The 25,470-nt window shown below is 40.7% G+C and overlaps 1 protein-coding gene across 9 annotated transcripts in view; it reads left to right on the forward strand.

Annotated features, from left to right (window-relative positions):
- HEATR5B (HEAT repeat containing 5B) overlaps positions 1-25,470 on the forward strand; it is a 119,503-nt gene that overhangs the window by 60,332 nt on the left and 33,701 nt on the right. For all 9 annotated transcript variants that reach the window (XR_016230478.1, XR_016230479.1, XR_016230480.1 and 6 more), the window contains 6 exons: positions 1,989-2,133; positions 4,062-4,301; positions 5,756-6,007; positions 13,099-13,280; positions 17,623-17,691; positions 22,620-22,799. Coding sequence is in view for 6 of the 9 variants with exons in the window: in XM_051842984.3 (XP_051698944.3) it covers positions 1,989-2,133; positions 4,062-4,301; positions 5,756-6,007; positions 13,099-13,280; positions 17,623-17,691; positions 22,620-22,799 (1,068 nt within the window). In the remaining 3 variants the exon portion in view is untranslated. The remainder of the gene's footprint in view (positions 1-1,988; positions 2,134-4,061; positions 4,302-5,755; positions 6,008-13,098; positions 13,281-17,622; positions 17,692-22,619; positions 22,800-25,470) is intronic.

Genomic DNA, 25,470 nt, shown 5'->3' on the forward strand with positions numbered 1-25,470 from the left:
CTCAACATGTTTTCCAGATTCCTCCATCTTGTTGTAAATGACCGGATTTCATTGTTTTTTTTTTACTGCTGTATAGTATTCTATAGAATATATGTCCCATAATTTCCTTATCCAGTCTACTGTTGATGGGCATTTGGGTTGATTCCAGGTCTTAGCTATTGTGAATTGAACTGCAGTAAACATTAAGGTGCAGACAGCTTTTTTGTTGGCCAATTTAATTTCCTTTGGGTAAATTCCAGCTGCTCTCTCCTAATCCAGCTCTCTGCTGTGTCCTGGGAAAGCAGTAGGAAATGGCCCAAGTGCTTAGTCTCACCCATGTGGGAGACCGGGAAGAAGCACCTGGCTCCTGGCTTCAGATGGGCCAGCTCTGGCCGTTGTGGCCATTTGGGGAGTGAACCAACGGAAGGAAGACCTTTATGTCTGTCTCTCCCTCTATCTGTAACTCTGCCTCTCAAATAAATAAATAAAATCTTTTAAAAATTAAAACAAGAAAGGAAAGAGGCGGAGAGTGGGAATGTGGGTGGAAGAGAGGGGCAGGTGCGAAGTATCACTGTGCTCCTAAATAATTTTATATGAAATACACGAAATTTGTACACCTTATACCATTAAAACTCACATGTAAAAAAGGAAAGAAAAGTGTACCACAGATTCACTGAAATTAAGCTTTTGAAAACAATTTAGAAACTTTCATTTCTTTCACTTTGGCTCAGCCAGTCAGCGTTTGTTCAATGTGTTTTCTTAGTTACACTTCTCTGTATTTGTTACTAAATAAAATGTCCATGTGTTCTGCTTCACTTATATTTTATCATTTCATTCTTACAGTTGTGTAAGGCAGAGTGGACACTGTATAGATAAAAAGAAACTCCAAGAGACTCAGTGACTTGTTCTTCCCATTTGATGTGACCTGCTTAAACTTTTTAATTATATGGTATTTTAAAGTACCAAATGTCTTCACTTTCAGGAAGAGAAGTCAGTAACACATTTTGTTGATAAAAATACCAGATTTTTCTCCCCTTATTTATTTATATACTTAATGTAAATTTCATGGGCTGATAGGAAATGTGGGAATCCCAAATGACAGCTTAACCCCTGCACCACAATGCCGACCCCAGTATATTGATTCTTTTAGGAACTATTGAGATGAAAAAAAAAAATACTATACCCCAAAGCCTCATTTTGCAATTATTTTCTGTTTATGTTGCTTGATTTTATTTTTTCTTTTTAATAAATACTTCCCTTAGGCCAGCGCCGCGGCTCAATAGGCTAATCCTCTGCCTGTGGTGCCAGCACACCGGGTTCTAGTCCCGGTTGGGGCACTGGATTCTGTCCCGGTTGCCCCTCTTCCAGGCCAGCTCTCTGCTGTGGCCAGGGAGTGCAGTGGAGGATGGCCCAAGTGCTTGAGCCCTGCACCCCATGGGAGACCAGGAGAAGTACCTGGCTCCTGGCTTCGGATCAGTGCGGTGCGCCAGCCGCAGCGCACCAGCTGCGACGGCCATTGGAGGGGAACCAACAGCAAAGGAAGACCTTTCTCTCTCTGTGTCTCTCTCTTTCTCTCACTATCCACTCTGCCTGTCAAAAAATAAAAAATAAATAAATACTTCCCTTTGCTTTCTATTTGTGTGCTCTGCTCTCTAATTTTTCATACATTACATTTGATTTCTATGTTCTGGAAAGATTTCAATGGCAAAGTTTATAGCACCATGTGTAAAATAGAATATTCAAAAGATCTTTTTGTATTTCCATCTGAGTATACTGTATAAGTTTTGATTTATAGCTGAGACAGTAATTTTGGCTACTAACACTTTTTTTGTATACTTACTGGCAAGCATGTTTTCCCAAAAGGTCATTATTTGACTATATCTTAAACAAGTAAAGTTGTTAAATGAAGAGTCTCTTCAGGAGTAAGATGTAAATATATATTCATTAGGCAAGTAAAAGTAAAGGATTACAACTTTTTAAAACATGCTTAAAATTGTTACGCTTTACAGGTTCACTTATGTAGTTCCCATTTGTTACTTCGACGAGCAGCTGTGGCGTGTCTCCGGCAACTTGCGCAGAGAGAAGCAGCTGAAGTATGTGAATATGCCATGAGCCTCGCAAAAAATGCCGGGGATAAAGAGAGCAGTGGTGCTAGTAAGTACCCTTATTGGTCAATACTTTTTGTTTTAATACTTTCATGTTTTGAATGAATATTATTTAATAAATAGCATTTTATGTGTGTTGAAGTGTGGCCACATTTCGTATTCTTTAAATAAAACCATTATCATTTTTAAAATTCCAGTGTAACTTTCTTGGTTATTTTACATTTTTACTATTTTAAAAGTTTCAGAGTTTAAAATGAATAGCATTAAGTACCAGAATACTTCTGTCAACCATGGAGGATTTCTAGGGTGAATTATTTTGGGAAAACTGAAAGCTTCGAGGCTTGCTTTTTAATTTTATTTATTTATTTGAAAGGCAGCGAGAGACAGAAACAAAGATTTTCCATCGTTGGTTCACTTCTCAAATGCCTGCAACATCTGGGCCTGGACCAAGCTAAAGCCAAGATCCCAAAACTGGGGGCTGACGCTGTGGCGTAGCAGGTTAAAGCCCTGGCCTGCAGCACTAGCATCCTATATGGGCACTGGTTCTAGTCCTGGCTGCTCCACTTCCAATCCAGCTCCCTGCTATTGCCTGAAAAGCAGTGCAAAATGGCCCAGGTCCTTGGGCCCTTGCACCCACGTGGGAGACCTGGAGGAGGCTCCTGGCTCCGGGCTTCAGATCGGCCCAGTTTCGGCTTTTGCAGCCTATTGGGGGAATGAACCAGCGGATGGAAGACCTCTCTCTCTGTCTCTACCTCTCTCTGTAACTCTGTCTTTCAAATAAATAAAATAAATCTTTAACAAAAAAAAAAGATCCCAAAACTCAATCTGGGTTTCCTACATGAGTAGTACTTGAGCCATCACTTGCTTCCTTCCAGGATATGCATTAGCAGCAAGCTGGAATCAGAAATGGAAAGGACTCAAACCTAGTCACTCTAATGTGGAATGTCATTGTCCCAAGCGGTATCTTTTTTTTTTTTTTTTAAGATTTTATTTATTTATTTGAGAGGTAGAGTTATAGACAGTGAGAGGGAGAAACAGAGAGAAAGGTCTTCCAACCATTGGTTCACCCCCCAAATGGCCGCATGTCTGGAGCTGCACCAATCCGAAGGCAGGAGCCAGGTGCTTCTCCTGGTCTCCCATGGGGTGCAGGGCCCAAGCACTTGGGCCATCCTCCACTGCACTCCCTGGCCACAGCAGAGAGCTGGCCTGGAAGAGGGGCAACCGGGACAGAATCCGGCGCCCCGACCAGGACTAGAACCCGGTGTGCCAGCGCCGCAAGGCGGAGGATTAGTCTAGTGAGCCACAGCGCCGGCCAAATACAGCAATTTTTAAAGTCCATTAAATATATTTAGAAGTACGTCTCTTTCTCATCTTTTTTTTTTTTTTTTTGTGAAGATTTATTTTTTATTTTCTTGAAAGAGTTAAAGAGAGAGGAGGAGAGACAGAGAGTGAGATCTCCATCTGCTGGTCACTCCCCAAATGGCTGCAATGGCCAGGCCTGAGCCAGACCACAGCCAGGAGCCTGGAGCTTCCTGCAGGTCTCCCACATGGATACAAGGACCCAAGGACTTGGGCCATCCTCTGCTGCTCTCCCAAGTGCATTAGCAGGGAGCTGAATCATAAGTGTAGCAGCCAGTCCTCAAACTGGTGCTGATATGGGATGCTGGCATCGCAGGCAGAGGCTTAATCTGCTACCCAACAGTGTTGGCACCTTCCATACTTTTTCTTATTAGAAATATTGTGCATCTCCTGGAGATTTGTTTGCAATATCTCAGAAAAATTAGTATTAAAAAATGAAAGTTGTACACTTGTAAATTAAATTCTAATCCTAAAGATAATAGTTAAATAGTATATGTAGTTAGTTGATTTTGTTGTTACTGTGAATTTGCATGTAATACTTGGTCTTTAATAAAATTGTTACATAAAACATAACAGCAAAATCCCATTCAAGTTTATTTTACAAAAATTACTTTTCAGATGTCAATCCTTTTTCACCTGGGGTTAGTTCTCGGAGTGATATCCATTGCCGGCACCAAGGTGTGAATATAACAGAAACTGGTCTTGAGGGACTGCTTTTTGGAATGCTAGACCGGGAGACAGATCGAAAATTATGTTCTGATATTCATGACACTTTGGGACATATGCTTTCATCACTAGCAGTCGAAAAACTTTCTCATTGGCTAATGCTTTGTAAGGATGTCCTGGCAGCTTCTAGTGGTATGTATTTAATGTATGTTTTTAAAATCATGAAAATTGTTTTCCTCTGATACGGATACAGATGTACAATCAGACGTCACTTAACAGCAAGAATATTTTCTAAGAAATGTGTCATTGGGAATTTTTGACATTATGCAAACCTATAATGTACTCAGACAAAGCTAGGTCGTGTAACGAACTACACACCAAAGCTAAAGGATGTATGTGTGTGTGTGTTTACAGTGTAGCCCATTTTTCGTAGAGTCATGATGAACAAAACAACACAAAATCAAATAAAGCACAAGAGAAAATGGTGTGATGAAAAGCACTGAGCGTGAGATGTTTGCAGTTCTTTTTCTTTTTTTTTTTTTTTTTTTTGATAGGCAGAGTGGACAGTGAGAGAGAGAGACAGAGAGAAAGGTCTTCCTTTGCCGTTGGTTCACCCTCCAATGGCCGCCGCGGCTGGCACACCGTGCCTATCTGAAGGCAGGAGCCAGGTGCTTCTCCTGGTCTCCCATGGGGTGCAGGGCCCAAGCACTTGGGCCATCCTCCACTGTACTCCCTGGCCATAGCAGAGAGCTGGCCTGGAAGAGGGGCAACCGGGACAGAATCTGGTGCCCTGACCGGGACTAGAACCCGGTGTGCCGGCGCCGCAAGGCGGAGGATTAGCCTACTGAGCCGCAGCGCCAGCCGTTTGCAGTTCTTGCCAGCATAAATGGCAGACTGTTTTATAGTAAACTTTTTTTGTAAGTAGTATTACACACTAAAATAATGACAAATACACAGCATAGTAACTATATAAACTAGTAATATAGTTTTTATCATTATCAAATAGCATGTATTTTATGTAATTGTATTTGCTATACTTTTATATGTCTGACAGCATAGTAGGTTTGATTACACCAGCATCACTGCAAAGACAAAAGTAACGCATTGTGCTAGGACATTTTTATGGCTATCACCTCACTAGGCAGCAGGAATTTTTTAGCTCCATTGTAATCTAATGGCATCACAGTTGTACATGTGGCCCATAGTTGACTGAAATGTCAATGCAGCCTAACTATGGACAAATATACATCCATATAAATGTGAGTGTACATATAAACTACTAATTTTTTATAAATGTTGATGGTTAAATCATATTATAAACAGTAACTCATCTGTATTATTTAGAATATGTATTGTAAACTTTTTTGGAAAATAAAACAGAATTTTCATATGTAAAAATCCTAAGTAATTCCATAGTACACCATAGCATGTAAAACTATCATAATATGTGAGTGCATTTTACATAAATAGTAATTTATATTACCCTTCCTGGTTTTTGATTGTTAAAATAAAAGCTTGTCAGTTCTACTGTTTTCCAGAGAATAAGAATTTAGTGCTTTTGAAAAATTTGAAATCTTATAACTTTTTTTCTAAAGCATCATTTTTGCCTTATGTGAGGTTATAATATTTGTTATTTTTTTTAATAGATATGAGTACCGCAACTCCATTAAGTAGTGGAAAAGATGAAGAATCTGAAAAAAAAGATGAGATGGACGATGATACCATGTTTACCACCCTAGGTGAAGAAGATAAATCAAAGCCCTTTGTGGCACCGCGCTGGGCCACTCGGGTGTTTGCTGCTGATTGCCTGTGTCGAATCATCAATTTGTGTGAGAATGCAGACCAGGCTCACTTTGATCTAGCCATGGCGCGTTCTGCTAAACTACGAAACCCTACAAGTAAATTTAAATCAGTACTTCTTTTCCCCAAGTATTTTTATAGACTTGAGATATTCTACTATTAAGTAGCCTGCTTTAGTCTGTGCCTTTCATTTATTGTAAGTTTCCTTGCCTTCTGCCTTAGTTTTCCATCCCCTCTCCCTACTGTCTTCTAGTCCTTATTTGGAACATAAGTTGAAGAAAGTAGTCCAAAGCCATGGGTATATAACTTCCCCTAAGCGTGACAGTGGCAGTAACTTCTCAGCGCGTTGTCCTAGTTTTGGAACTTCAGTATAAGAGATCATAAATTTTCAAGGTGCATAAATAAAATGAGCTTTGTGGTCCCCAGCCATGGAGAATGTCAGATTTCATGAGTGCCATGGTAGATTTTCAAACTCTCAGATTTTAGAAATGCCACTGGGTATTTTTGAAAAGCTAGAAATTATTTGTTATTTGTTCTTTATCTTTCGTAAGTTTTTTCTAGCACGTATTTCCCTGGTTCAGATATCATAGGGAATTTGCAAAGAGACCATCAAGCCCAATGTCATCTTAGTAGGGTTGAGGAGGCCCTGAGGAGCTAAGAGAGGTAGACAAGTGCATTGGCTCCCCATCCTGTACTTTGTTGTCTTTCCCTTGCCTTGCCATCTGTTAAATATCTGAAGGCAAGTGTGTGAATGAACATTACTGAAGTCTATCAACTAAACATGCCTGTTAAGTTATGTTACTGTGTCTGGAAGCAGCAGAGCTCACAACTAGATTTAAAAACAAAATTAAAACAGGAGTATACCATGTATAAAATGTGACTCTAAATATAGAATTCAGCAAAGCACACCAGTTCTTTTTACATGTCATTTTTACATGTCTTTTTACATGTCATTACTATTATTTTTAAAGGATTTATTTATTTTGCTTGAGAGTCAGAGTTACACAGAGAGATGGAGAGGCAGAGAGAGAGGTCTTCATCTGCTGGTTTACTCCCCAGTTGGCCGCAGGAGCAGGAGCTTCTTCCAGGTCTCTCACACGAGTGCAGGGGCCCAAGGACTTGGGCCATCTCTTACTGCTTTCTCAGGCTACAGCAGAGAGCTGGATGGGAAGTGGAGCAGCCGGATTTCAAACTGGTGCCCATATGAGATGCTGGCAAGGCAGGCAGAGGCTTTACCTGCTATGCCACTGCTCTGGCCCAACATGTCATTATTTAACAAATATTTACAGAATCCTATTTTGGAAATACAAAGAAGGTAAAAACCATGGTTCTAGCCTGGAAGGATGTTGCGTCTAGAAGACAGAAAAAAGACTTATTTGTCCAATAATTATGATTTGCCTCAGTAGTAGTATAATAGAACACTTTGGGAATATTTTGAAGATAGTATTCATTTCCTGAAGAGACAGGAAAGACTTCCCAGAAGATATTATTTTGAAGCTGGGTTTTTTTTGTTTGCTTGCTTTTTGTTAAAGATTCAGTTTTTCATTTGAAAGGCAGGGTTACAGAGAGGGAGAGACAGAGAGATCTTCCATCTGCTGGTTCACTCCAGAAGTGGCCGCAACAGCCAGGGCTGGGCCAGGCCGAAGCCAGGAGCCTCATCTTGGTCTTTGACTTGGGTGCAGGGTCCTAAGCACTTGGGCCATCCTCCTCTGCTTTCCCAGGTGCATTAGCAGGGAGCTGGGGCTGGCCCCGCGGCTCACTAGGCTAATCCTCCGCCTGCGGTGCTGGCATACCGGGCTCTAGTCCTGGTTGGGGTGCCGGATTCTGTCCCGGTTGCTCCTCTTCCAGTCCAGCTCTCTGCTGTGGCCTGGGAGTGCAGTGGAGGATGGCCCAGGTCCTTGGGCCCTGCACCCGCAAAGGAGGCCAGGAGGGGGCAGCTGGCTCCTGGCTCCTGGCTTTGGATCAGCGCAGTGCACCGGCTGCAACACACCGGCTGTAGCGGCCACTTGGGGGGTGAACCAATGGAAAAAGGAAGACCTTTCTCTCTGCCAGTGTAAAAACAAACAAACAAACAGAAAACAGGAAGTTGGATTGGAAGTAGAGCAGCTGGGACTCAAACCTGCACAGACATGTTAGTTTTCTGTTGCTGTTGTAACAAATGACTGCAAAATTTGGTTCAAAACAATACAGTTAAAATGGATAAAACTGGAGGACATTATGTTGAATAAAATAAGCCAAACACAGGAAGACAAATACCGCATATTTTCCCTTAGACATGGGAGCTAATATTTTAAAAAAGGAAGAAATAAATGCCTGTGTATATCAGTATTGCTGCAAATATAGTTTTGTAAAACTTTGTTCTATACTTTTTTCAAACCAGTGGTTAAGAATGTTATCTGTGATTACTTTAAAATTTAATGTATATGGGTAAATGATCATTTTTCCATTCAGTTATTGTTAGGATCTTTTTGCTTTTTAAAACAAAATATTTATTTATTTGAAAGAGTTACACAGAGAGAGAGGAGAGGCAGAGAGAGAGGTCTTCTATCTGATGGTTCACTCCCCAATTGGCCCCAACGGCCGGAGCTGTGCTGATCCGGAGCCAGGAGCCAGAGCTTCTTCTGGGTCTCCCGTGTGGGTGCAGGGGCCCAAGGACTTGGGCCATCTTCTACTGCTTTCCCAGGCCATAGCAGAGAGCTGGATCGGAAGTGGAGCAGAAGGGACTAGAAATGGCGCCCACATGGGATGCCGGTGCTTCAGGCCAGGGCATTAACCCACTGCGCCACAGTGCCGGCCCCTCGAGTTTATTATCTTAGAACTCCGTAGGTCTAAAGTCCAACATGAGTGTCAGTGGGCTAAAAGCAAGGCCCAACAGGTCTGTCTTCCTTTCCAGACACTGTGGGGAAATCTGTTTCCTTTTGTTTCCCAGCTTTAGCCCATTGTCTACATTCTTGTACTCATGGCTTTGTCTGTTTTCAAAGCCAGCAGTATTGAATCACTCTGTGATGTCTGTTTAGACTTAAAACCTCTCTTCTTGACTACAGCCTGGAATGGTGCTCTGATTTTTTAGCAATTATTTGTTTGTCAATATGTAATACTTGCACATTTTTATGGGGTACAGTGCAGTATTTCAACACTTACACACAGTGTAAACTGATCAAACCAGGCAATTAAAATTTCCAATTCCTTATCTTTAAGTTAAGCTCCTCTCCTCTGTCCAGTTCAGTATACTATATACAGGGAGAGAATCTAATACATGATTGTGAACAATAGCTGTTCCACTGAGCTATGGAACACTAGAACTTGTTACTTTTATCTGATTCTGTTTGATAGCCATTATCTAATCTCCCTCTATACCCCTTCACACTACCCTGCCCATACTTTAGTAATCTCATTTTTTTTTTTAAGATTTATTTGCTTTTTGAAAGGCAGAGTTTACAGAGAGGAGTTGAGGGGAGTCAGAGAGAGGTCTTCCATCCTCTGGTTCACTCCCCAAATGGCTACAATGGCAGGAACTGGGCCAGGCTGAAGCCAGGAGCCAGGAGTTTCTTCTAGGTCTTCCACGTGGGTACTAGGGGCTCAAGCATTTGGGCCACCTTCCACCGCTTTCCCAGGCCCATTAGCACAGAGCTAGATTGGAAGTGGAGCAATGTGTCTCAGGCAGCGGTGTTACCCACTACACTACAACGCCAACCCCCTAGTAATCACTATTCTCAGTTCTTGAAAAATTGCTCAGTGTCACTAGTCATCAGGGAAATGTAAATCAGAATCATATTGGGATAACATCTCATTAAAGTTTTAATGACCATTATCAAAAAGACAAAGTAACAAATACTGGCAAGGATGTAGAGAAAAGGGAATCCTTACATACTTGTTGGATGGGAATGCAAATTAGTTATAACCACTATGGAAATTCTTCAAAAAAATTAAAAATAGAGCTACTGTATGACAGTTATCCTACTTCTGGGTAAATTTGTAAAGGAAATCTGCACATGAAAGTGGTCCCTTGGGGTCGGTGCTGTGGCCCCATGAAGCCTCTGCCTGCAGTGCTGGCATCCCATATGAGCGCTGGTTCGAGTCCCAGCTGCTCCACTTCTGATCCAGCTTGCTGCTATGGCCTGGGAAAGCCGTGGAAGATGGCCCAAGTGATTGGGCCCCTGCACCAGGGCGGGAGACATGGAAGAAGCTCCTGGTTCCTGGCTTCGGCCTGGCCCAGCTCTGGCCATTGCAGCTATTTGGGGAGTGAACCATCAGATGGAAGACCTTTCTCTCTCTCTCTCTCTCTTCCTCTCTCTCTCTACCTCTTTCTCTGCCTCCGCCTCTCTGTAAATCTGCCTTTCAAATAAATCAATCTAAAAAAAAAAAGAAAGTGATACCTCCACTCCCATGTTTATTGAAGCAATATTCACAATAGCCCCATCAATAGATGAATGGATAAAGAGAATGTCTTACACTGTATAATATTATTCAGCCAATAAAAAAGAACAAGAGTCCTGACATGTGCAGCACAATAGATAGAACAAAGGGTCAGTCTGTTAGGTGAAATGGCCAGACAAGAAAGACAAATACCACGTGCTCTTTCCCCTGTGTGGATGCTGAAAAAAATTAGTTGATCTGAACAGGACACAAGTTATTAGATTGGGCTCATCTAGGTAATTCAGAATGATCTCATTTCATAACTCATAACTTGTATTACCTTAATACAAAAACTAAAATAAAGGATATTCAGAGGTTAGCTGTATTTTGAATCTTGAGAATCTTTTTTCCTGGTTGTGTTTTTTCATAGCTTTATTTGTAAATCCTTGAAAAAGAAGAATGTTCTGTGTATTTGGAATTTGCTAACAGTGTGCTGTGTGAGTGAGGGTTTGCCCATGTTCTCTATCTTTGCTTCCTGAGCACTTTATATCTCTTGGTGGATGGTACCCTGCTATAATAGTTCCTCACCCAGAGGCCAGGGTTTGGCATGTTCTAGTCTTTGTAACTGAAACAGGATCCTTTCCAGTGTCACTGCCTACTGTTCTGATTCTAAACAGTCGTGGAAAAGTATACAAAAATTTTATTTCAACCTAATCTCCCTACCTCCCTAGCTAATGTGCTTTAGTCGTAGGGAATGACTACTTCCAGAATAAATAATTTTTGTACTAGTTCCTTCAACCTCCTTTTGGGAGTTTCTATGCAGTCTCTCTTCTCACTCTCAACTCTGGAAGTTCATCTCCTTGGATTTTAAGAGGAAGACTGTTGAAAGTAGAGATATGAAGAGAAGGAATTCAGATTGTTGGGGAAAGCAGCATTCCAAGGACAGTTGCTTAGGTTTGGGCTTGGTAGGTTGATGTAGTCTTAGACTTTGTGAATTAGGTAACTGAAAATCCAAGAGGAGTAATAGGTCTTTTAATTTATTTTTAGGTTGGTATAATATGACTAGACTCATTTTAACCCAACTTCTAAGCCTTGGAAATTTCTCCCCAAATCCTGGTCTATATTGTACCTTGATTTTTCTTATGGGTTGTATTTTTTTTAAAAAGATTTATTTATTTATTTGAAAGAGTTACACAGAGAGAGGAGAGGCAGGGGAGGGGGTGGGATCTTCCATCCACTGGTTCACTCCCCAATTGGCCTCAGTGGCTAGAGCTGTGCTTATCCAAAGCCAGGAGCCAGGAGCTTCTTCCAGGTCTCCCACACGGGTGGAGGGGCCCAAGGACTTGGGCCATCTTCTACTGCTTTCCCAGGCCACAGCAGAGAGCTGGATTGGAAGTAGAGCAGCTGGGGCTTGAACTGGCGTCCATATGGGATGCCAGCACTGCAGGCAGTGGCTTTATCCACTACACCACAATGCCGGCCCCCTTATGTGTGGTTTTGCCTCCCTTAGATGAGAAAGCTCTAGCCAAACGCTTTCCCCTCTCAGGCTGAAGATTTGAAAGTGGTATTTTAGGTAGGAACATGAGCAAATGTGAAGATACTCATATTATAACCTTGAGGACAACAGTGACAACAATAGAAACCTATTTAAGTTGAAGCTGATTGGAGATCAGATGGAGCCACAGAATTGCTACTGTATCAAAAGACTTTGAGAATCCTGCAGCTTCCTGAAGAACTTTAGAGTACTTGAAGTTGATAAATTCTTTTGATAATTTCTGTTGGTGTCTTTTTAAGTTCACTACTGTTTAGTGTCTAATCTATTTAATATAGTATGTTTTTCATTTCAGACATTTTATCTCTCTAAACACCCCTTTTGTGTTTTTCCCTCCCTTCATTTCATTTCTGTCTTGATCATGCTCTTGCATTTCTTTCCCTTGTTAAGTATAGAAAACATATTTATAGTAGCTTTTTAAAGTCCTTATCTGCTAATATGCTTTCATTTCTGGACCTTTTTCTATTTATTGATTTTCCTTCTCTCTCTCACTCTCTCTTTCAACATATTCCCCTACTTTGCATCCTTTATAACTTTTTATTAAATGACAGATACTGCTACTTTTGTGGTGTTAATGCTGGATTTTGCTATGTTCCCTTAAATAGTGTTGGATTTTGTTCTGGGATTTAGGTGAATTACTTGGTATCCTTTGAATTCTTTCAAGGTTTGCTTTCACATTTTGTTAGAAAAGATCTAGAGCAACCCACATGGCTTTCCCACATTTTGTTCTTATTAAAATCTTTTTCATCTTATTTTATGGATTTAAGTTTCCTGACTACAAATCTGAGTTTTTTAAAGTTAGGGATTGGCAGACTGCAGCCTGCAGTCCAAATCCAACCCACAGCCTGTTTTTGTAAATAAGGTTTTATTTGAGCACAACACACACATATTGTATACATATTGTATGTGGTTGATTTTGTAGTGTAACAGCAGAATTTAGTAGTTGCACTAGAGACCACATAGCTTACAAAGCCAAAAATGTTTACTGTCTGGTCCTTTGCAGAAAAAGTCTGCCAATGTTTTTAAAAGTTTTAAAAGAAGTACATACTTGTTTGGGGAAAGTTCTGTTTCAGGGGTCTTTTTGCATCCTTGAATCATCAATATTAATGTTTATTTCTGTTTTTTAAAGAGTGATATAAAAATTCTCTTGAAAGAATATTATTATTTTTAAAATATTGTTATTTTAAAACATCATAAGTGCTTTTTCAGAAATTATTTCATATATTTATGTTATTTATTTTTGGAGAAGTTTTCCTTTATACACTCTATTTTTATTTTTAGATGACCTTTTGGTACTTCATCTCTCTGACCTGATTCGCATGGCATTTATGGCTGCAACTGATCATAGTAACCAACTACGAATGGCTGGGCTCCAGGCACTTGAAGACATTATCAAGAAATTTGCATCTGTCCCTGAGCCAGAATTTCCAGGTCATGTGATTCTGGAGCAGTATCAAGCTAATGTGAGATTTTTTTCTATTTATTTAGAAACTTACATCAATCTTTTGAGTAACCTGTGAAGGAGTGAAGACTCCCTGGAGAAATGTATTGGGAGTGCAGTTAGTTTTTGCATGTAGAATGCATACTTTTGCTTCCATTGTCTCTAACATGGTTTCAGTCAACCCACAATGAAAGAAAAAATATGTTAAAACTGTTGTCACTCTTTTCAAGTTGTGATAGCATATTAGTGATAAAACTAGAATAGAAACTCCTGACTTCCCAGTCTTGCATTGAATATTTAGCCATGCCATGTACAAGATAAAAGGAACATTTTTCAAAGGATGTTGTGGATTTGCTGCCATTATTTATATGTCAAGCCTTGATAAGCATTTTTAGAAATAAAAAAAAAGCAATTGCTCTTTCTATACTGAAGGATAAATTAACCCTTTTTAAAAATATTTATTTGTTTGTTTATTTGAAAGAGTTAAAGAAAAGGAGAGGCAGAGGCAGAGAGAGAGATCTTCCATCCACTGGTTCACTCCCCAGTTGGCCACATTGGTCAGGACTGGGCCAGGCCAAAGCCAGGAGCTAGGAGCTTCTTCCAGATCACCCATGTGGGTACAGGGCCCAAGCACTTGGGCCATCTTCCACTACTTTCCCAGGCCATAGCAGTGAGCTGGATCAAAAATGGAGCTGCTGCAGGTGACGACTTTACCAGCTAAGCCACAACACTGGCCCCAGGATAAATTAACTCTTAATGACAGCAGTTTTGGGCCAACATTTTGCCGTAGTTGATTAAGCCATGGCTTGTGATGCCGGCATCCCATATGAGTGCTAGGTTCAAATACTGGCTGCTCCACTTCTGATCCAGCTTTCTGTTAATGTGCCTGGAAAAGCAGTAGAAGATGGCTCAAGTACTTGGGCTCCTGTACCCACATGGGAGGACCTGTACAGAGATCCAGCCTCTTGGCTTCTGCCTGTCCCAATTCATACTGTTGTAGACACTTGGGCAATGAACCAGCAGGTGAAAGATCTCTCTCTCTCTCTCTCTCTCTCTCTGCCTTTCAAATAAACAGATAAATATTTTTAAAAATAGCTGTTAAAACTAATACTGAAGGAATTAGAAACTTTTAATAGAATTTTTATTGCATTCCAAACAGACATACTTGTTTTTCTTCAGATTTATACCCTTAATTATGTCCTTCAAATGAAACACAATAAACTAATCCTAGCAACAGGGGCTATGTTTGGGTAAAAAATTATATTAGCAAGGAAAAAATAAATGGTTTTTATTGTAATTATGCCAAAATCTTTTTTTTTTTTTTTTTTTTTTTTTTTGACAGGCAGAGTGGACAGTGAGAGAGAGAGACAGAGAGAAAGGTCTTCCTTTGCCGTTGGTTCACCCTCCAATGGCCGCCGCGGCCGGCGCGCTGCGGCCGGCGCACCGCGCTGATCCGATGGCAGGAGCCAGGAGCCAGGTGCTTTTCCTGGTCTCCCATGGGGTGCAGGGCCCAAGCACCTGGGCCATCCTCCACTGCACTCCCTGGCCACAGCAGAGGGCTGGCCTGGAAGAGGGGCAACCGGGACAGAATCCGGCGCCCCGACCGGGACTAGAACCCGGTGTGCCGGCGCCGCTAGGCGGAGGATTAGCCTATTGAGCCGCGGCGCCGGCCTATGCCAAAATCTTGACTCCAGGTCACCATACATCATCTAAAAATTGTTCTTAAATGTACACAAAATTTAAAACATGAAAAATGTATAATTCTTTTTTCTTCATAAGTACAGATGAGGAAGTTACAGCTTCTAGTCCAACTGGCTCTAGAAAACCTGGAAGTAGTTATTTACTCCCACATACCAAGTCTATTAGAATAAGAATCTTTTTTTTTAAGATTTTATTTATTTATTTGAGAGGTAGAGTTACAGACAGTGAGAGGGAGAGACAGAGATAAAGATCTTACACCCATTGGTTCATTCCCCAAATGGCTGCAATGGCCAGAGCTGAGCCGATCCGAAGCCAGGAGCCAGGTGCTTCTTCCAGGTCTCCCATGTGGGTGCAGGGGCCCAAGGACTTGGGCAAGCTTCTACTGCTTTCCCAGGCCACAGCAGAGAGCTGGATTGGGAAAGGAGCAGCTGGGTCTTGAACAGGCGCCCATATGGGATGCTGGTGCCACAGGTGGAGGAGTAACCCACTGCACCACAGCACCAGCTCCAGAATAAGGATCTTTTAAAAAACTTTTATTTAGAAATAACTTCAGATTTACAGAGAAGTAGAAAGAATAGCACAAAAAGTCTTTCTCTTTATTAATATTTTTAAAGGATTTATTTATTTATTTTATTTGAAAGATAGAGTGAGAGAGGTCTTCCATCCACTAGTTCACCTCCCAGATGGCCGCAATGGCCAGAGCTGAGCTGATCCAAAGCCAGGAGCCAGGAGCTTCTTCCAGGTCTCCCACGCATGTGGGAGATGGACTTCTACTGCTTTCCCAGGCCATAACAGAGAACTGGATTGGAAGAAGAGCAGCTGGGACATGAACAGGCACACATTTGGGATGCCAGTACTGCAGGTGGCGGCTTTATCTGCTATGCCACAGTGCCAGCCCCCCCTTTATTGATATTTGACAGTTACTAATTTTGCCTCATTTGCTTTAACTATGATATTCTCCCTCCCAACCCTATCTCTTTCCCTCTTCCCTCCCCCCCTCTCAGCACACATAAACATTTTTCCTAAGCCATTTAAAAGTAAATTATTTAAAGCGTATACTTTTATCCTTGAACATTTCATTCTACAAACCTTGTCTTACATGGTCAGAGAACATTTCCTGACTTTAGGAAATTCAACATTGAGATTACTATTTTATATAATTTATCATATTCCACTTGTGTCAGTTGACCCTATAGCTTCTTCTATGGTATTTTTTGTCCTCCAAGACAGGATTCTATACCAGTTTACATATTACAGTTAGTTATTGTGTATCTTTATCACAGAGATCCATTTGCCAGCTACTGTTGTTATGCCTTTTATTCAGCTCATACATATTAAATCTACTAATCTGAGATTCTGTGACTGATTGCTTTATTTAAAATCAAAGCTCATATTCCTTTGCCTCCTTATTGATACATCATCAAACCCTATATTAATAATTTTGAGTAGTCTTATTTATTTATTATTTTTTATTTTTTATTTCTTTGAACATCAGAGTTACAGAGAGAGAGAGAGAGGTCTTCCTTCTGCTTATTCACTCCCCATCTCCCCAGTTCACCACAATGGCCAGAGCTGAGCCAATCCGAAGCCAGGAGTCAGGAGCTTCCTCTGGGTCTCCCACGTGGGTGCAGGGGCCCAAGGACTTGGGCCAACTTCTGCTTTCCCAGGCCACAGTAGGGAGCTGGATCAGAAGTGGAGCAACTGGGACTTGAACTGGTGCCCATATGGGATACCAAGGACTGCAGGCAGCACCTTTACCTGCAACATCATAGGCTGGCCTAAATATAAATATTGAGTACTGTTTTAAAGCATCTCTTGTTGAGTCCAAATCATCTTGAAGGTCTTTAAGTGACAATGTGAATTTTTAGTACTATTCAGTTTTTTAAAGAAATTGATCCAGTTATTTGAGATTTACCCATGACAAAAGTATAGTTAGAAATATGTTTAGAAAAATGCAAACAAAAAAATACAGAATAGCAGTTTTTTTCTTTTCTCTGATAATGTGTGACTTTGTCACAGAATCCTGCTTATTATTAATTTAAAAAACAAAGGAATAATTGACAAGATTGTCTATTTGAGGCTGGCGCCGCGGCTCACTAGGCTAATCCTCCACCTTGCAGCGCCGGCACACCGGGTTCTAGTCCCGGTCGGGCCACCAGATTCTGTCCCGGTTGCCCCTCTTCCAGGCCAGCTCTCTGCTATGGCCCAGGAGTGCAGTGGAGGATGGCCCAAGTGCTTGGGCCCTGCACCCCATGGGAGACCAGGATAAGTACCTGGCTCCTGGCTTCGGATCAGCGCGGTGTGCCGGCCGTAGCGCGCCAGCCGTGGCGGCCATTGGAGGGTGAACCAACGGCAAAGGAAGACCTTTCTCTCTGTCTCTCTCTCTCTCACTATCCACTCTGCCTGTCAAAAAAAAAAAAAAAATTTTGTCTATTTGATATAGCACTCATAGAGATTTGATAATGATAACCTGCCAGAAAGCAAAGGAAAGGTTGTTTGGGTTTAGTTTATTCTAACTGTAGAGAGATAAGGGAGATAAAAAGGAAAGGAATGAAGATGTGTTTGGTGCTTTTTCATCTCTAAAGTTACAAGAAGCTTCTTTTTTTTTTTTTTTTTTTTTACTACTTATCTCTAAAAATAAAATGCTTTATTCATTTTTCTAGGTGGGAGCTGCCCTGAGACCAGCCTTTTCACAAGATACACCATCTGATATAATAGCAAAAGCTTGCCAGGTAAGAGGACAAACAGGGCTCACTATAATTATCTTCTATAAATTTGTAGATATCTTTGAATTTCTGTACCAGGAAAAAACAGAAAGCAATATTTAATTTTATCTTGGAAATACAACAGTGTGAGTTTCCTAATTTATTTTATGGGAGATGTTTTTTAAAGATCTATTTATTTATTTGAAAGGTGGATTTACAGAGAAGCAGAGGTGCAGACAGAGAAGTCTTCCATCCACTGGTTAACTCCCCAAATGGCTGCAATGGCCAGAGCTGTGCCCATCCGAAGCCAGGAGCCAGGAACTCCTTCCAGGTCTCCCATGCAGGAGCAGGGGCCCAAGGACTTGAGCCATCTTCTACTGTTTTCCCAGACTATGGCAGAGAGCTGGATTGGAAGTGGAGCATCTGGGACTTGAACCAGCACCCAAATGGGATGCCGGCACTGCATGTGACGGCTTTACCCACTATGCCATGGTGCTGGCCCCCAGAGGCTATTCTTACATTATTGTATCTTTAGTGAGTCACAAAACCGCCACAAACACATGTGTTCCTATACTTTTCATTTAAATTCCTCTTTTTTGTATACCTCATCCTGAAAACGGATTCATGCATTAAGCTCTGCCCTCTCCAAAAATCAGATTCTTTTTTTTTTTTAAGTTTTATTTTATTTATTTGAAAGAGTTACAGAGAGAGGTAGAGACAGACAGAGAGATCTTCTATCCGCTGGTTCACTCCCCAGATGGCCGCAATGGCCAGAGCTGAGCTGATCTGAAGTCAGGAGCCAGGAGCCTCTTCTAGGTCTCCCATGTGGTTGCAGGGGACCAAGGACTTGGGCCATCTTCTGCTGCTTCCCCAGGCCATAGCCGAGAGCTGGATCAGAAGAGGAGCAGCCTGGACTAGAACCAGCTTCCATATGGGATGCCAGCTCTTCAGGCTAGAGCTTTAATCCGCTGTGCCACAGCACTGGCCCCAAAAATCAGATTCTTTATCTGCTTACCTAATAATAGAGGAGAAGCAGCTGTTTCCCACTTTCTGCAGTACAAGGCTGTGGCCCATCATTTTGCGGAGAAAATTCTGCTGTCTTCAGTGATAGGTTTGAAATTCTGCTTTCTTTGTGGATGTATAGTTTTGCTTCCTCTTTCCGTTATTATTTTTTTTAATTTATTTATTTATTTATTTTGACAGGCAGAGTGGACAGTGAGAGAGAGAGAGAGAAAGGTCTTCCTTTGCCGTTGGTTCACCCTCCAATGGCCGCCATGGCCGGCACACCGCGCTGATCCGATGGCAGGAGCCAGGTGCTTCTCCTGGTCTCCCATGGGGTGCAAGGCCCAAGCACTTGGGCCATCCTCCACTGCACTCCCTGGCCACAGCAGAGAGCTGGCCTGGAAGAGGGGCAACCGGGACAGAATCTGGTGCCCCGACCGGGACTAGAACCTGGTGTGCCGGCGCCGCAAGGCGGAGGATTAGCCTAGTGAGCCGCGGCGCCGGCTCCTCTTTCCATTTTTAAGATGTTTCTATGAAGCCTTCTGCCTTAATTAACAGTGGCCTTCAGAGAAAATTAACTCTTTCTACTGAGAGAGAAGAGGAAATATTATTTATTTATAAGAGATAGATCTCTGGACCACATAACAAAGCTTGGGATTAAAGTAGGTTATTTGGTTTGGGAAACTGACATACAAACATCAGAAATCACAGTTATGTTTATTTTATTTTTTTAAAGATTTATTTATTTGAAAGTCAGAGTTACCCAGAGAGAGAAGGAGAGGCAGAGAGAGAGAGAGAGAGAGAGTCTTCCATCCACTGGTTCACTCCCCAACTGACCTTAATGGCCAGAGCTGCACTGATCCAAAGGCAGCAGCCAGGAGCTTCCTCTGCATGGGCCTCCCATGCAGGTGCAGCGGCCCAAGGACTGAAACCATCTTCTGCTGCTTTCCCAGGCCATGGCAGAGGGCTGGATCAGAGGTGGGACAGCCGGGATTCAAACCCGCACCCATATGGGATGCTGCATCGCAGGCAGCAGCTTTACCTGCTAAGCCACAGTGCTGGCCACAACCATTTTTATTTTGATCTCAATACATCCTTAATTGATAACAATACTTTTTAAAATTCCCTTATTAATTTTTTAAAATTTAGTTTTGACTTCTTTGAGAATAGATTTTGGGAGAATAAAATCATTTACATAAATGTTTGTTCTCCACTTTTAAAAAGTATTAAATACGTGAACACATGTTCTGTCTCCGTGATTCAAAAGCCAAATGCTCTTAAAACTAAAAAACTGTCTTCATGATTTATTTGGTAGCAGAACCTGAACTGACTTGTGTTCATTTGGCTCTGACATGAAGCTGAGGGAGGCTATCCATATTGATTAATGTCTCTTAGCATGATTCATAATCTGTTCCACTCCAGAAATACCTGTAGTAATTATGAGGTGCTGTCACACATATTGCCAGGTATATTCTTTAATGAGATTCAGGTACCTTATTATCTGTTAGCCAAAGTTTGTGTGTTGTGACACATATCTAAGCCCAGGGATTTCAGATAAGAGTGTGGAAACTTGTAACTGTTGTTGAGAAAGGTGACTGTATCAGACCCTCCTTCCTTCCTGAAATTCTTCCCTTGGCTCCATTACCACTATACTTGCTTGCTCTCTTGTTTTTTGGGGGTGTTCCTTTCAATTGCTTTCTTTTTTTATACTTGTTTCACTGGCCCCTTAAGTATAAATATTTTCCCTGTGGTATGGCTTTAAGGCTGTTTGGGGGAAAATTGTCCTGGAACAAAGTTTACTTAGTAATGTGACTTTAGTATCACCTTTGTGCAGAAATTTCCAGGTTTATTTGGACACCCTTGACTTTGTTCCTGAAATCCAGACTCAAGTTTACTGAGGGCTGCTGAATATCTTTCCACAAGTCCCTTAAGTGGCACTTGGACTTCAGCATGTAAAAATGTTTGGAATCAAAATCATACTAACTTCTCTACTAAGCTTCCCTATTTTTCTATATTATCTCTCTTTAGCAGTGGCAGCACTTTCATTCATCCAAGTTCAGATACTTTGACAATACAGATTGGGCAATCTTTGGTTCCTCACTTGTTTTCTTTTTTTCTTTTTTTTTTTTTTTTTTTAAAGATTTGTTTGTTTATTTGAAAGGCAGAGTTTTATAGAGAGGGAGAAAGAGAGAGATCTTCCATCTGCTGATTCACTCTCCATACAGCCACAATGGCTAGAGCTGGGCGGATCTGAAGCCAGGAGTCAGGAGCTTCTTCTGGTCTCCCACATGGGTGCAGAGTCCCAAGGACTTGGGCCATCTTCCACTACCTTCCCAGATGATAGCAGGGAGCTGGATCAGAAGTGGAGCAGCTAGGATTCGAACTGGCCCCCATAGTGGGTGCCAGCATAGCAGGTGGCAGCTTTACCCTTTATGCCACAATGCTGGCCCTTCCTTACTTGTTTTGCATCTCTCTGGCTCAGCCCCCTAAAAGTGTCTAATTGATTTCCAAATCTTTTTAACTTCTACCTCCAGACTCATTCCTCTTCTTTTTCATTACATTTCGTTTGATTCAAATCACTGCTATACATTCCAAGTATTGTAATAGGACTTAGTGAATGTACTGCTTACTACCTATACACACTACTTCCTCTGCATAAGCACTGGCACAGTCTTCCTGAAGTACAGTTCTAATAATATCATCTCCCAGCTCAGAAGCCGTAGGAACTCATGACTACCTATAGAATGAAATCTGAATTCAGTTCACATGGAATTTACCTATTACCATAATCTGATCCCAATTAGCGTTCCTAATTACATCTCTTCCTCATGTAGCTCCTCTATGTCTATACACACACGCCTTCTTGATACCTAAACACCCCCATTTCTCCTGCTAGAATTAATCTCTTCCTTCTCTGTTTTTAAGTGAAATATCACAGTCATAAAATGTCCCATATGTTCACTCAATCTGTGTTTTCTTACTTCAAAGTAGAGAATAAGTTTTCCCCTTTTACATATTTTTTAAAAATCTTCCATAGCAGCCAGGATAACCTTTTGCCTACAATAAGCAGAAATTTTATTGAAGAATTATTCAAGATTGTACTACTTCGGGTGGAAAATGATTGCTGTTAAATTTTAATTAAATTAGACAATGGCAACCTGATAAGTAAATACTCTCTGATTTATAAGAATTCTATAAAATCTATTCTTGCTGTTATTTTTTTTTTTTTTTTTTTTTTGGCCAGGCAGTGTTAGACAGTGAGAGAGAGACAGAGAGAGAGTTATAGACAGTAAGAGAGAGACAGAGAGAAAAGTCTTCCTTCTGTTGGTTCACTCCCCTAATGGCCGCTACAGCCAGCGCTGCACTGATCCAAAGCCCAGAGCGGGTACTTCCTCCTGCTCTCCCATGAGGGTGCAGGGACCCAAGCACTTGAGCCATCCTCCACTGCACTCCTGGGCCACAGCAGAGAGCTGGACTGGAAGAGGAGCAACCGGGACTAGTACCTGGCGCCCCAACCGGGACTAAAATCTGGGGTGCCGGTGCCGCGGGTGGAGGATTAACCAAGTGAGCCATGACGCAGTCTTGCCTTAATTTATTATAAAAAATAATTTTAAAGCATGGTGTTGTAGTTTCTGTTTTGTTGAACTGAAGAATTATTCAAGATTGTACTACTTTGGATGTAAAATAAGTGCTATAAAATTTTAATTAAATTAGACAATGGCAACCTGATAAGTAAATACTTACTGTTTTATTTGTAAGAGTACTATAAAATCTATTCTTGCTGTTAATTTGTTATAAATAATAATTTTAAAACATAGTATTGTGTAGTTTCTGTTTTTTCTTTTGTTTTGTGTTTTTCCTCCAAGAAAGAAAAATCATAATTATTCCATTTTCTTAGATACAGTATTAAGCTTTTTTTGTGTCCACAAAAGTTTTTATATTTTTTTGGTTAGGTGTGTAGTGCATGGATTGGAAGTGGAGTGGTCAGTGACCTCAATGATCTCCGTCGAGTACACAATCTTCTTGTTTCTTCTCTGGACAAAGTTCAGGCTGGAAAAGGATCTTCAAGCCAACTATACCGGGAGAGTGCCACAACCATGGAAAAACTTGCTGTTCTCAAAGCATGGGCAGAGGTAACCATGGTCTGTTGTTTTGAACCATTTCTCCATTGCAATAAAAGGATTCCCAACTCCCATTGGTTGAAAAAACCAACTCTTGTCATGGAATGCTTTTTGAATATCTGTTAATTAGTTTTTTTGAAAATTCATAGTGAGAAAGGGCTTTCCTTACTTAATGTGGGCAAGGTAGACAAGGAAAACCCAAAAATATTCTTACCTGATTAAATTTCAGAAGACTTACCTACTTGGTATCAAAACTGCAGGAGTTTTGTTTTTGTAATCATTGGCTTTATTTTTTTGACTCCCACAACCCCCTTTTAAAAAATATGTAACTATATTGTTTTAAATTCACTTTTCTAAATTCCTCCTCCGTTTGCTTTAGAATTCTTATCATCTGCCCTCCCATATTTCACGTAACTCATTCCTTCCTGCACCAGCCCTGCCCAGTCTCACTTCCCTTTTTCCATGGCATCAGCATCCTATGACCACCAGATAGGCAGTTGCTGGAGGGATGTGTTGGGGTTCTTTTCTTTCACATAAGAAAAAAATGGAAAAATGTAGATCTCAGTAAGATAGCAGAGGAATTAGTTTTCTCTCTGGTTTTTAGATTATAGGTTAAGCTGTAGAGTATCCCTATAGTTCCCTTTATTTTATTCTACTGCCATTTTGGGCTTGGACAAGTAAAATAGCATTTTCTCTTGCATTCATACAGTATTTTTACTGATTAAATTTTAGATGGAAAATATTACACGACTATTTTGTTATTTCACTTTGAAGTTAATACAAATTCTTTGTTAATCTTTAAGTATCTAAATTTTTAACTGGAATTTTCTCCTACTTTCCGTGTCTGAGGAAATTACATTGTGTCTGATTTAGTGCTTTTATAAAAAAAAAAAAAAAAAAAACCCTCAAGATTGTCCTTAATTCTCCAACACATTTATTCGTTTCTCCAAATATAAAGATTATCATATACTTTATAAATCATTAGATCATTTGTCTGTTGGCTCTTTGCTCACTTATATAATGTGTTTGATTCATTTACTAGAAAATTTGGCACAGTTAAGTATATGAAACATTAAATGTTGAATCAGAGGCCCTAGAACAAGTTCTGTTTCTACAGTTCACCATCTGTGTGCTTAGTCAAGTGATCTGATCTCTGTGAACCCCAGTTTTCTTATTACTGGATGGAAATAATTTCTACTTCTAAGACTACATACACATGTACATACATACACACATACACAGAAGGGTCAGGCATTGTGTCTGTCACTAAATGGAAGATCATTGCTTTTAAAATTTAGATCACAACTAAATCCATGTGTATGTTTTTATTTGGAATCCTTTTCTTATTTGGGGGGTAATTATGTACTATTTAGTGACTGCACCTCAAGCGTAGCTTTTAATGTTGCTTAGGAATTCTTCTCCCTGCTTAGCTTCCTTTCTCCCAACATTCTCAAATGCCCAGCACATCCTACTTTTATTTACTCAAGATCTATCGATGCTTCTACTTTGTCACTTAGAAAATTGAGGCTATAAGTTTTCCAGCTCCTCAGATGGTTACCTTTAAATCCTTCAATTTGTATGAATCAGTAACTGTCCTTTTACCTATCTGGTATTGGATGAATTATTTAACTGCCTGTTAAAAGCCTCTTTTCTCTAAAAGTAAGGATGACTGGATTTTATTGTGAATTAAATGAGATAGATCAATGTAAAGGACTTTGTACAGTACCTATCACATTTTACATGCACAGTGAATGTCACTTGCTGTTATTCATGTTGTTATTTCAAAAATCTCAACTATGAGTCTTCTCATTCCATTTTGTGATCCACTCAACAAAATGTTATTAAGCATCAGCTCTGTGCTAGGTTGGCAGTTGAGAACTCAGTGGTGAACAAGATAGATGTACTATTTTCTGAGCAAGACGAACTAGTCAACAAGTAGATGTAACAAAATGTAAGGAGTGGTATCATAGGAGAAATGGAGTGTTATGAAGCCCAGGACAGAGGCACTTGAAATAGAAGACTCAGGGTAGGCTTCCTGGGGAAAGTGACAATTAAACCAAAACTTGGAGGATGAGGAAGAGACTGGTTAAAGTTAAGTGCTGTTGGTTTCCCCCATCCTGGCTCTTCAGTGTCTTCTCTGTGCCCATATTCTCCTGTCTCAGCATCCTTTCTCTTCACATCTGTATTTATTGAAGTTGTTCCATTATCTTCATTACCTCAACTATTGAATCATTCATGTTTCAGTTGCCTACAGTCGGTTACTCTCACCACTCCATTGAGATTACTTTGATTAAAGTTACTAATTACATAATTATTCAAATCAATGGAGACTTTCTAATCCCTGTCTTACTTGGCTTCTCTACAGCATTGGCTATTGTGTCCTATAGAAACTCTTTGCTTTTTGTGACTTCTATGATACTAATCTCTTTCGGTTTTCCTCTTTCCTTTTCATTCTTTTTTTTTTTTTTTTTTTTTTTTAGGATTTATTTATTTACTTGAAAGAGTTACACAGAAAGAGGAGAGGCAGAGAGAGAGAGGCCTTCCATCCGATGTTTCACTCCCCAGTTGGCCGCAATTGCCCAAGCTGCACCGATCCGAAGTCAGGAGCCAGGAGCTTCTTCTGGGTCTCCCACATGGATGCAGGGGTCCAAGGACTTGGGCCATCTTCTACTGCTTTCCCAGG

The sequence above is a fragment of the Oryctolagus cuniculus genome, chromosome 2 (genome assembly GCF_051225735.1).
Source record: "Oryctolagus cuniculus isolate XC-2025 breed Fujian yellow rabbit chromosome 2, ASM5122573v1, whole genome shotgun sequence".
Classification (NCBI taxonomy): domain Eukaryota; kingdom Metazoa; phylum Chordata; class Mammalia; order Lagomorpha; family Leporidae; genus Oryctolagus; species Oryctolagus cuniculus.